Source organism: Gymnodraco acuticeps, unplaced genomic scaffold (assembly GCF_902827175.1).
Source record: "Gymnodraco acuticeps unplaced genomic scaffold, fGymAcu1.1, whole genome shotgun sequence".
In the NCBI taxonomy this organism is placed as follows: domain Eukaryota; kingdom Metazoa; phylum Chordata; class Actinopteri; order Perciformes; family Bathydraconidae; genus Gymnodraco; species Gymnodraco acuticeps.
Genome location: NW_022992149.1, coordinates 2,109,979 through 2,122,943, shown reverse-complemented (window position 1 = coordinate 2,122,943; position 12,965 = coordinate 2,109,979). Strand labels below are relative to the sequence as shown.

General features: G+C 38.6%; 1 protein-coding gene across 1 annotated transcript in view; it reads right to left on the bottom strand.

Annotated features, from left to right (window-relative positions):
• Positions 1 to 297: 297 nt before the first annotated feature.
• The window catches only part of erbb4b (erb-b2 receptor tyrosine kinase 4b), a 353,394-nt gene continuing 340,726 nt past the window's right edge, over positions 298 to 12,965 (bottom strand). Inside the window, 6 exon segments of the mRNA XM_034203950.1 lie at positions 298 to 7,509; positions 7,512 to 7,703; positions 7,831 to 7,959; positions 9,387 to 9,636; positions 11,899 to 12,069; positions 12,484 to 12,581. Of these exon segments, the coding sequence (XP_034059841.1) occupies positions 7,034 to 7,509; positions 7,512 to 7,703; positions 7,831 to 7,959; positions 9,387 to 9,636; positions 11,899 to 12,069; positions 12,484 to 12,581 (1,316 nt within the window). The 3' untranslated portion in view covers positions 298 to 7,033.

Genomic DNA, 12,965 nt, shown 5'->3' with positions numbered 1-12,965 from the left:
TGAATTTAAAGTAGTACTATATCCCATCTAGAGGCAAATGCAGACAGATGGCCACAGTAAAGCCAAGCACAGTTTGAAGGAAACATTGGATGGAAACTCTGAATGTATCACTTCAGCTATTTGGGCAAAACTACAAATACATTGGAGTGGATAATTTGTTAAAAACGGTTTGTCATTTTTTATAATTGGAATGACCCTTTGAAGTGATCATGATGGTAATCAATAGGATGTCAGAGTGGGTGTTTCTGGCACAACACTTCATTATAACACAACATGAAAAAATTAGAACAATTCAAGTTTAAATATTGACTGATCTTTATTCATATTGAATTAAAAATATAGTTTTGACAGATTCATGTAACAAAACAGAGGGAATACATATTTCAATGTTCTAGCTTGGGAAATGTGTCAATTAACCAGTGAAGAAAATCGTTTAAACTGGTAATATGTGACAAGGTATGTTCTATAAAACTTATTTCTCAATCATTCTGATGAGTTGATAAAAAGCAATGATAATTCATGAACGTTTTTACAATTGAATATTCTTTCTTCAAAATGTACTTTTGAACAAACACATGGACTTTTGTGACGCTTGCCAAACTGATCATCTTACTAAATGTATTTTTAAATGCTGGATATTGTCAAGACTGCCACAAAAATAATCGGTGCAAGTGCCTTAACACTATTCAATAGTAAGTGTAATTCAGGCCTAGCAACCTGTAGGTGATATATCAAATAAGATGTATGACAAATTGTATGTAATCCAAAGATGATGCTGGCAGAAATCCTGTCTAATTCAAACAACATTGCAGTAAATGTCTTTAGACTTACTGGTAAAGTCTCTAGCATGTTCAGCTTTTTAGAAAAAACACAAGTATGTTTCTTCTGCAATTGAAATATCAATTAGAACTTACCACATCATTAAATTGTAAAATTGTGGATTCATACAGTTTTCCTGTAATAACGTTATTCCAGACAGGTTTACATAGTAACTTTAACCAACCATTTAGCCTCAGCATCTGAGCATCAGCAACACTTGACATTAGTATTATGATGCACTGCTTGATCACGAGCCACAAAGAAACAGGTTCAACATGATGATCTTGGCGCCAGTCCTCACATCAGATATAAAATCAGATGACAATTTGGCAAACTCTATCCCAAAGTCCTTTAAAGATCCTGTGAAAAAGATGTATTCACTTCTAGTTAAACTGTGACTTCTGAAAAATAGTGAACATTTCAAGTCCGAATGAAGTCGAAAATAGTTGACGTACTAACTTCTGTACAAGCAAAGTCATTGATCAGTAATTTAAATGATCAGTCCATCCCATGCAAACTGCCCATTTAGCCTCTCATACATCATTAAATTACTTTTGTTGACTGTAACATGATATTGCTACACCATTCGATCAGTATTGCCCCACATGGATGAAGAGCTTAATATAATCTTAAAGTAAACAATGACTGAGCTCAGTGCAAATGGAAAATGAAACTACTCAAGGAAACATAGTATAGGTCCTTAAAACACGAGGTGTAAAGTGACACTGGTGGATTAATAACATTGTTTAGGAAAGGCTGAGAGAAAAGTGGGTGAAATGGGGAATATTCATTAGTATTGCAACAGCATCGTAAGAGTGTACAAAATCAAAAAAAAATCTCAAGATGTGTATAATACTGAGAGAAGCATGGAGGGAAGTGGAGTTATAATACACCTAGTATTTTACTCCTACAAAGTGAGCAGGAGCAGAGGTTGAAACACAAAATCCACCAAGTTGTGCTAAGAAACACAGTCACAATATCACAGGGGAATCGATGAGGTGGGCGTGACAAAAGACCCTGCAAGCGTTTTTTTAAATCAGAGTTCACTCTTCAAATTACATTTACAGAATATATATATCTATATATTTACTGTATATATATATTTATATACATACAGAAAAGATATTCCCCAAATCAAAAGGTACAGTAGACCACCAAAAATCAAATGATGCAAGGAAAAAAAAAAGAAATCTGGAAAAGAAGCATCATTGTCTTATTTACAGATGCACCTGGCCACCCTTTACCTACATATAAAAATACTATCCACTTTTTATTTTTTTTATTTGTCTAACAATGGTAGAACTGTCCGGTGACCCATTATCTGAATGTCTTTATCATTTGGTTAAAAGACAATTATTATTTCCATTTTACACTTTTAACATCAATTCAAGACATTGTAAACTGTGCTTTCTCAACCGCTGCCATCTACCCCAGTTATCATGGTAAGGTAGAATATATGCATATGATTCAGTGTAAAATATGAAGTATGACAGCCATACACAGTTTGATTCTTTAAAGATGTTAGTATTATGTGTTTGTGAGCTGCATTATAGTTTCCCTTTAAAAACCTTTTTTTTTTTATGATGCATTGACCAAAGCTATTAATTAGGATTTTATATTGAAGTTATCTGAAATGTAACATGGGTTGATCCAATACAGTAGGAGCATTTAGACCACAGGTGGATAGATATAACCAATGCTTTGAATACAAGTCTTCTCGATGTAAATACAAAGCTTACAAAAAGTAAAAGAGAGCACACTCTATAAACACAATGGCTGTGTTCCAGTTCAGGGGCTGGACCCTCTTTAGTGCCTATTTTTTGGCTGGATCTGTCTTGGTGGTCCAACAAGGTCCGTCAGGCATCCCTTTTCGTGAAGGACACACCTGGTGTATAATTTGAGGTCTTCAACATCAACTCACATTTACTAAACCATTGAACAATCTATTTTAGGGTGTGAACAAAGAGAATAGGTCTTCTGAGGGCAGCTTTTTGATAAAACTTGCAGAATAAATAAGTTGTTAAGATGACAATATGCACCTGGACAGCCATTAGTTTTGGTCAGTTTTAAACTACTGTAGGTTCAGCCTGAACTTCAGACAGTGGATGGCACACAGAGCCCCTGACTTGGGACATAGAATGGCTTCAACGCTAAGTAGAGAACATGACAGACTTGAGATAATGAAACCTTCAAACTGCATATTAAAAATAAAACATCTGCTGTGACAATGTGATCCCCTGAATAGCAAACACAAGAGTTTAAACAACACCATTTACAATACTAATATCAACATTTCTTTGAAATATATTTAAACCCAAAACAAAAGTGGATGCAGAATAAAAAATGATAGCTGTTACTATAAGGCCAGTTTACTTAGTCATGAAAGGGAGTTATTGTGCTCCTTTAAATAACTACTGTGCCTGTGAGACTTTCTATACCTTGACACAGAATATAATATGTTTTCACATGAAACTATGACTCCTGTTAACATTTGACCAAAATCATTTGTCTTTGTTCGTGTTCACTCCACACATAGCTGCTTTTCGGTTCCACTTCTGTACAGCTGAACAATGTTTGCTACATACAATTCACAGTCACCTCTGAGGAAAAAAAGAAAGGATGGCAATCTACTCTGGTCTCCTCTGCCAGTTACAGTGCACTTGCACCTTCTCTCCTGCTAGCTTTTGTAACATTGATGCATTGGTCTGGTAACATTTCTAGAATGCTAATACCTTAGTTTTAGCCCCACTGCAGGATTACAACCTATTGCCTGTCGTTCACGGTTTCTCAGCTGGTGCACTGGGTGAGATGTCGGGTTACATGATTTCCCAAAAGAACAAAAAGGGAAAGTGGATGAATTAGCATTCAAAAAGCTAAAATCCCCTTGTGATGCTCCGATACTGAGAGCACCAGCAGGTTTTCTCCTTCACAAGATTGGCTTTATTTTTCCATAGAGATCCATTACGATGCCTTTGGGTGACTATCCACTGCTGTCATTGCACTTAAACAAACGGCCCAAAAGTAGTCTACAAGCACTGCAACTTATACCTAATGGGTGATGGTAAAAATAAACGACACATTTACTGACCTTAGCAATCTAAACACATAGAGAGGACGCTGACAGACATTTACACAAAGACAGTATACATAAATGAAATCATCAGAGCAAATGGACACAGCTTAATCAAGTTAGCAACAGAGCAATGTCAATGATAATTAACAGCGAGCTGACTTCAAGAACCATCTCCTCACACCTATAAAATTCCCATTTGCACATTTCAGCAGTGTGTTTACTGTGGTATCAGGGTGCTAATCTATCTTCCATTATATGTTTTCTTCAATAAGTTTGATGTCCCATTTTAATGTGGCAACTTGTGTCTCAGCTGGAGCTCAACTGAATGATTATTGTTCCCCATAAAACCTGAGAAAGGGGGAGAAACACTGTGCCAGGGTGACATCTGTGTTTTGGACATGAAGTCATCAACACTGCTGAACTGAACCTTCCCTCTGCCTGCTATTTTCAATATAGAGGCACAAGGTTGTGTAACAGTGGTTGTGTATTGGTATGCCAGCAGTGACACATACACAGGCATTAATCGGTCTCCAAATACATGACATTATCACCTAATACTCAGGGTGGGCGGTATGAATACAATCTGAAATAAGGGCATGTGTAGATCAATATTATTATTACAAATATGTTCTGTGCATTCAATTGAGAAACTGTTTATAGATGGAAATATTGGTTTTTGGTACACACCAACAATTGCACACGTTAAGTTTAATTTACCAATCATGATCTGTTCTTATGAAAGAAAACCGGAGAACAATTTCTTATGCAGCTTTTGAGGGAACTTTCTAAAATTGAAAACAATTAAGCCAGGTGATATCAACAATGATTTCATCAGGTTAATATCTGCTTGGGCATAAGACCTTTTAACAAAAAGCCTGCATTAGAAACTGAAGTTAGGAGGTAAAATGACTTCATTTTTTAGACTGTCTCATGTGATTTCCTATACTTTATGGAAGCGCAATGCCAAATCGCTAGAGTACCCCTTTAATTTAGTGAATTATTATATAACAAGAAAATCAGGGCTTTTGTGACATTGATGCAGAAATACAATTACCAAAATTAAGTATGTATTATAAAACAAGAAATATCAAAAGAGTAGCTACTTGGGTATACATTGTAGGGACAATTGACACATTTGCTATACATCGTTGATACTGTATCTCCCAACCCCAATGCATTACTATCATATCATTAATAAGAGTGGGTATGCTCCTTTGTAGGAAATATTCCTGATGAAACAAAGTCTGAGGTGCGAGCATCTCACTTTAAATTGTGAGTGCAAAAAAAAGATGAATTGCCACTTAGAGTGATAATAACAGCAAAGTCATTTGGCTGCGTCAGAGCACTAAGTGCTATTTAATTATCAACCCCAGTCTAAGTTAGGCTTCAAAGTCATTTGACAACAGATGCTAGTGGTCTCCATCAGAGTTAACTGTGGCATCCGGCAGTACTGAATGAGTACAGAAAGCTAGTTATCAGTGGATTCAGTGATAACTTATAATATCTCACAAAAAATGTCAAATAACAATAGAAAATAAGATTTCCCAGTTTCTCATAGTGTCCATTTCAACAGCCTCTCTCTCTCCCTGTTCCACTTCCAAGCGCTGAGAGACAGAGCAAGGTAGTCGTGACTACTTGTTCAAAGTTAATTTTCAGTTTTTCTGACAAACAATAGTATGAACACACAGAGGTCCCCCCCCAACAAGTTTATCCTCATAATTTGATGTCTCAGCTCGGTCCACAGAGCTTTTTTCCAGGATTTGATTAGTCTTGTAATGACATGTAATTGTCTTATTTACAGCCCTGCAGGGAGAGCCTCATTGCCAGAACTACGTTGCTCATTTGTGGCTTGGTGTCTGTGCTCATTGCGTTAGTGTAAGAAAAAGTGACAAAGTAAACAGATCCCTGATGCAAAAGAAAAAAAACTGAAAATAATCTCTGATCTCGATTCTAAAAGCGTATTATTTTTCGTTTATATTCACCATCGTCACACTCCTTTCTCTGTTGAAATATATGTCCATACCATGACACTGCATACACCATTGGTATCATCAGTCACAATGGTGCTTACAATGATCTTATGAAGGAGTGGATGGTGTGCTGGTTGTGGATGAAAGGGGGACAAGAGTGACGTGGGAAGTTCAGCGTCGTCTTCGGAGTGAACAACCTTATAAATCCCAACCTAGCTATGCCAATAATCTGCAGAATGCTTTCCACCAGGTACTTGGTTGATATCAGTTTTTCATAAAACTGTGGTGACATTTACTTTCCTGTTCACCCTTTTCCCTGCACTGCAACACTGACTGCCATTATTGGCAAACTCTGTGTTCCAGCACAAGGTCAATTGAGCTTCTCCTCCAGAATATATTTCCAGTGCCATCGGGCTTATCTGTCAGTATGCATGTATATAATATGAATTCATGTATGGATATTATTGGTGTGTCAAGGCTCCAGGCATGTTAACATGTTTTAGGTATGATATGAGCTGTGTGTGATAAATGTTTGAATTCCATTACTGGTGCAGCAACATGTAAAACTCAGAGAAGCATGTGGACATCTGGGCTCTTCTGCTTGACTGAGGGTTTGCTGGTGAGTCACGACACAATGCCATGTGCGTGTGTCATTGTAGAGATTGCACACAATAGCAACGTGTGCATCATTATAGGTGAAATATGTGCTAAAGAAACACATGGTGAACTGTAATTAATGGGTGTACAAAGAAAAGCATGAAAGGTCATGGCAATAATTCTCTCTTTGGGCTAACCTCAGTTCATGTCTCCTTTTTTTCTGATTAAACATTTCAATTATTTCATTGTGTTGTTATTGTGCCTCTCTGATACTTGGGATGGCAGGACAGTGTGCTCCACAATGGAACCAACATTGAAAACGTGTCTACTTGCTTTCATGGATAGAGCTAAAAAAGTCAAGTGAGGCTGTCAGTGACTGTTATTGTAGTCCTGTCAAGACAAGGCAGGACTTGAGAGTGAAACTAAAAGACTTGCAGTTCAATATAACAGGGAGATGTGTCCAGGAAGGGTGCAAGGGGAACCCAGGCTGAAAAGTACTGCATGGAAACAAGAGGACTGTTTATTTATCCCCCTCCCTTCCCTCTATTCATCCGTCATTGTGCCAGGAGGGTCACTACACTACAGTGTTCCTCTGCCTGTATGGAGGGGGTGGCAACACATTGCCGGCTTTCATAGCAGCCTCGGACAAGTATTCCTGGTTTTCGGCCACAGCGGGGCGAATGCGTCCATTCTGCCGGTAGAAGAAGCGCGTGCTGCAGTCCTGCAGGTACTCAGGGTTGTGCAGTGAGGACTTCGGGGGTAGACTGTGCTGCCAGTATTCAGGATTGTCAAAAGTGGCCTTCTTGCCTTTCTTATCAAACATTATGGTGCCGCTGGTGATGCCTGAGTGCAGAGCGTGTCCTGAATGGCCCGGGTGCAGGGTGTGTGATGGATACGATTGGTGGGGGAGGTGGCCAGGGGGAATCACATATCCAGAGGAGGAGACCACGTGGCTTGACGTTGATGGGTTGACCGTCTGCGATATTGATTGAGCAGCAGAGGACCCTGGGCCAGGAATGGACACTGCGCCAGCCAATCCGTTCTTGTCCCAGGGTTGAGGAAGGTATTCAGGTACAGTGGCTCGTTGATATACTCATCGTCCCCGTGAGTGGACTGGCTCTTGGCGGAAGCAGCAGCCCCAGCCATGTGCAGGGTGTGGCAGCCGGCTCCATCAATCACTGCATGGGCGTCACCATTCCTACGGCGGGTGACGAAGGGGTTTTCCTCTACTGGGTTGAGATAGTCTGCAAACAAACAAAACAGTCATAAACTATACAACAGTATTCATTTCCGTAGCTTTTGGGTTTGCTTATCATATCTCAATGTGCAAAGAAATAAACACAAACTTAGTCAATAGTTTGTCAAATCAACCTGAGTTATTCTTGTCTCTCATGGCAGTCATGTAGCCTTCCTGGTCCTTGTCTCCTTTTACTCCTCGCTCTACTAAAAGACCGGTGGGATCGGCACTGTAACGCTGTCCACTACTGTCCTCCCCTCCACCTTTAAAAGGAAAAAGACATGATGGATTTTTTTAAAGAATATGATACTTAATTAAATGTATCTCCATGAATCATGGACATAGATTTATCTTGTCATCTAAAACCTTCAACGTTATTCACCATAAACAAGAATAACACATTCATTTGTGTGCTGTTATCTTTGTTCTGTGATTAAACCCTCAGGGCTATTGCTAATGTCAAATGCTTTTATATTATATTGATTACAGGGTATTATTGACCTGAGATGCACTTCATTATTCATCTGTTGACAGTAGATAGATCACTATCGGTACCTGAATAGACAAACTCATAAACAACTGCCACTATGCGAACGGGTATAGTAGGTATAATACGTAAAGCTTATACGGTTACATTTTCAGTTTCATCACCCAATTTATTTAGTAAATGAGGCATAAATAGGTCCCAAAAAAGCTTGTAAACAGGCTCAACACAACTAGAGGCTGAAACTGCTGCTGCTTCTCTGCCTGAGAGTTGTAATATGTTGTTCGGTTTTGCCAGACAGCTGCTCATTACAAGCTTAGCCTTTGCGCTCATCTCCCAAATCCTCTGCTGGTGAGTGATCCATCATCACAGTAAAAAACAGCCAGGGAACAGCTGATAGGTTGGGTTAAAGAAGGGTGAGGGCCTGTCTGCTCGCTTGAAGGTGGTTTTCATTGATAAGTTATTGCAGCAAATTATGGTTTATATATTATAATTCAAGGATTTGCTTATACCAGTAATCACAGTGTATTGGCATGTACTAGACACACTGGGAGTGTGGAGATAGACTATGTTGTAGGATGCAGGGCCATACCAACAAGTTTGAAATGAATACAATGTACTGAAATGATTAAATAGCAATTCATAACTGACAAAACAATTATAATAGTAAACATCACCATAAGCTAAAAAGGTTATTCAACAACCTAAAATAGTAAACAAAAAAAACAGTTTTAATACATCCATTCAATTTAAAATCATTGACCCTGAGAAAACCTATTTGTGGACTGAATTGTTGACAACAAGTCAGCTTTTTCGTATACCAGCTGTTTTGAGATCACACCCGCATGACACACAAAAAAAGTATTGGTTTTAGAAAAGTGCCATGAGACTCTATGTTAATCCATTAAGAATTCATTGTGCGTTTACGTTACAAATACATTGCTTATGTAAAGAGGAATATAATTGGGATATGTAAAAAATATGCAGGAGAGTAGGCAATTTTCAAAACATTGTTCAGAACGAAAGTGTTTTATTGATTACCAAAACATTTCCGAATACAAATTTTAGTCAAATGTCTAAAATAAATCGATTAAAACTCTAAAGCTTTCCATCAAATATATGAACATTTCCAACAGCTCAATTAACCTATGTCTTGGTTTTATAAATACTGTTTCTATTTCCATATAGATCAGTTTCAGTCTTTACCTTGTCCAGCAGTGAGCGCTGAGCCCGGCACGAGGTTGCCTGACCTCGGGGAGACCTGCTTCCTCAGGGTTCCATTGCAGCGAGGGTCGTCCAGGTTACCGCGGCCGAATCCAACACCAATCTGCCCCCCTAACGACTGGTCCTGTGGTGGGAGGCAGACCCCAGAGACAGGAGGAACAGAGACCACTCTGGGGAGGGTGGCCATAATGTCCTCCATGCTGTAGCTGGGGTCCTGGTAGCCATACTGGTTCTGGGAAAAAAGAAAGAGGGGACAGGGATGTCACAATAAACAAGAATAGCCATGAACCACGCCAAAGCAAACCCTGAGACAGTGGGGAGTTATTGCAATGTTTTTTTTGTTGCTGTTCTTCTATTAAATGTCAACGTTCAGCTTATTTGCCAGTAAGTAAATACATGTTGTATTTTCCAGTCTTTACAATGGTTCTGAGAGCAGGTTATTGAACAATCAAACAAACATACAATGTACTGCAATAAAATAAGCAATTAACACATACCATAGAAGGCATTGTTAATAATAAAACGTGTTTGTGCATAAAGTCCATACAATAGACACATTCCTTGTACCATTGTTCATCTGTAATATTTCAATGTGACAGGCAGGGGAGACAAACAGCAGTGCCAAACAGTGATATGGCAGCATGACTGCCAAGGACAATTTAATTACAAGGATTTTAATTAAAAGGCTCCATGCAGCAAAGTCTTAAAGTAACCATATCAGCCCTGCCGTGCTGTGTGCATTTGTGTCTAGGCTCATAACAAAAAAGGGGCTCTTTTGTAGAACCTCACTGGGTGCTTTTTCTGATTTATCTTTTATCCCTGGATTCCAGAAAAAGTTAGTTTTTTGTTTCAAATTCCCTTTCTTAGTTTCTTCTGCATGGCCTCTGAGCTCTGAGCAGTCTAAAAAGATCAAAAATCCCCCGTGGCACTTATTTTCACTTACATACTAAATGAATGACAAAGAGGGGAAACGTTTGTGGATTACTGGTCGGTGAATGAATAGGCAGATTCAAATCCCATTTCTGATCAAACGTTTCCTCTTAATTTATTCATCAGGTTCCCTTATTATTGATGATTCTTTGGCATCCTGCATGGCACGAGAAAGTGGTGCCACAGGCTCAACAGGGATACAGACCCACATAGCCTTTTATCACAAATTAGAGATGGGTCAGTCACTGATGTGTAGTATGGGTGACTCACAGGATGTCTGCTCCTTGTCTACTGTGGAGGTTGTAAAACTACGACTAACCTTGCCATTAATCGTGACGCACAGTCTTTTTTTACTTATAATTCTTGCAAATTCTGAACTGTAATTGTTAGACATGTGGATGGGTATTAACAAATCATATTGTCTTTCTTTGGCAATAATTGATTTCATTAAACTAATCATGATTTATGCAGATTAATGCAACTGTATCAAAAATAATCTAGTATCAGCCTGAATAGAAAAATCCCAAATCGTGGAGCACACATTTACCAGTTTTATGCAAATAAGTCATCTGTCACCCCTTGAAATGCACCAAACAGAGTTGGAGTTGTCTCGCATTGGCATTCGGCAGGCGTTTTTATCCTGACACAAACACAGGGGGGATATTGGAATACAAAATGGCTCAGTTGCCTGGCTGTGTGACTGGTTTTGTGATAGATTTAAGTCCAAAGATAGACGGACACGTTTGAACAGTTGAACAGTTAAAGTACTGAGGGAATATCGCTGTAAACACCAATTTTGAAGAAGACAATTACCATAGTTTCACAATGGAATTAGACCAAGGAAACACACAGAGAAAGAAAGAGGGAGATGAAAGTGAAACTTAGAAAGCTGTGTGAGTTCTGCTTTAAGATTTCAATCGTTTGTGCTTCAACAGGAGAGTCCTGAAGTACATGCTGAGAAAATTCATTTCCACATCCCTTTAGGGACCATCTAAATGTTCTGAATCACTACTTTGAGTTTACACCGTCTTCTTTCCATCATGATAGTCACCCTGCTGCCACACTCAAAAGAAAAAGGTAGTAAAAAATGTAATGTAAAATGACAATAAGCAACTACATTTAAATGTGTGCTACAAAGTTATATTAAAAGGGACATATTATGCAAATGTCTGGCTACATTTTGGGTAACTAGTAAAACATGCTTACATTCTTCAGTATTGGAAAAACTAATAATTTTCACGACACTAATCCTGAATTAACCCTTTGGGCTGGAACAATACTTTTAAATATCTGTCTCTTTAAGCACCCCTCTGATTGGTCAGTGTTTCCGGGTCTTTCTCCGTAGATTGAGCCTTGTGATACTTTGACAGTATTTTTATAGCTTCTTTACCCGCTTTATAATAAAAACATACATGAAATCTCACTTGTTACAATATGAGACCTAATACAGGGGTTCCATTTTGTTCAAATATTCATACTTCCTTTGGCCAGAATGCATAGGATGGATTATACATCAGTAACTTAAGTTTATTCAGTGTTTTTGGAGTTTATTATAAGACAATACCTTGTTAGAGTCCATGTGTGCTCGGGGAGTGTATGCCAGAGGTGGTATGTTGTAGGAGTGCGGCACCAGGTACTCCTCAGCGTCCATCAGGTCCTCCAGCTCCTCCTCGTCCAGGAGGCTCTGGAAGAACTTGCTGTCGTTTGGGCTGGGCAGCTTCATTCGGTCGTCATCCTGTGTAAAGTTGTGTGTAGATAAGTGTCAACTTTGAGGCCCTTTACATCCTGATTTGCATAATATATTATTCAAACATTCACCTTATTTGATGTGTAATGTTATTTGATTTATTCTAATGATGCACTTTGCGTTACTGTGTTTGTCGACTAATTTCAGGCTGGCTCAATCGTTTAAAGTTTTACACACGGGTAGTGAAATAAGTACTTAGTGTATTTTTTTACAAAGGAATGAGGAAGGTAAAATGTAATTTGTAATAGAAAATAATATAATCTAAACTCTGTATACATTAATACAAAACAAGCACAGTGGAAAACTGGCCAGTTTTCACTTTGAAGGTAACTACTCTGTATTTTAGACGCATAGAACCGAAAGAATCCTGATATTTGAGGTATGTCCCAAAGATTGACCTACCTGAATGACCAGGTATCTTTGGGGATCACGAGCCATCCGAGTGAACTCTGCAGCCAGCTCCTTGAACTTGGGCCGACTGTCTGCATCAATCATCCAACCTGAAGAAAGTGTTTATGTTAGTGTCTGACTAATATGATGTTCTAATACATATTGATATATCTAAACCTGTGAATACCTGATATTATCTCTTCATTAAGTCTGTACATTTAAATTGGACGTTGTAACCTGAAAAAACAGTATGTTGTTCTCTGAGGTAAACCAAAGCCTCATCTACACCAATCAAGTTCCAGTTTCTTCCTGACTGTGAACCGATAGCACTTAAGTGGGAGGAAAGGTGCATGTGTCAGTGATGATCAGGTGGAGCATTTCTCTATTCTTCACACTTTGGTGTCAAATGTTCTGCCTACGCAGACCATGTCAAATATATATATATATACACTGAACAAAAATATAAACGCAACACTTTTGTTTTTGCTCCCATT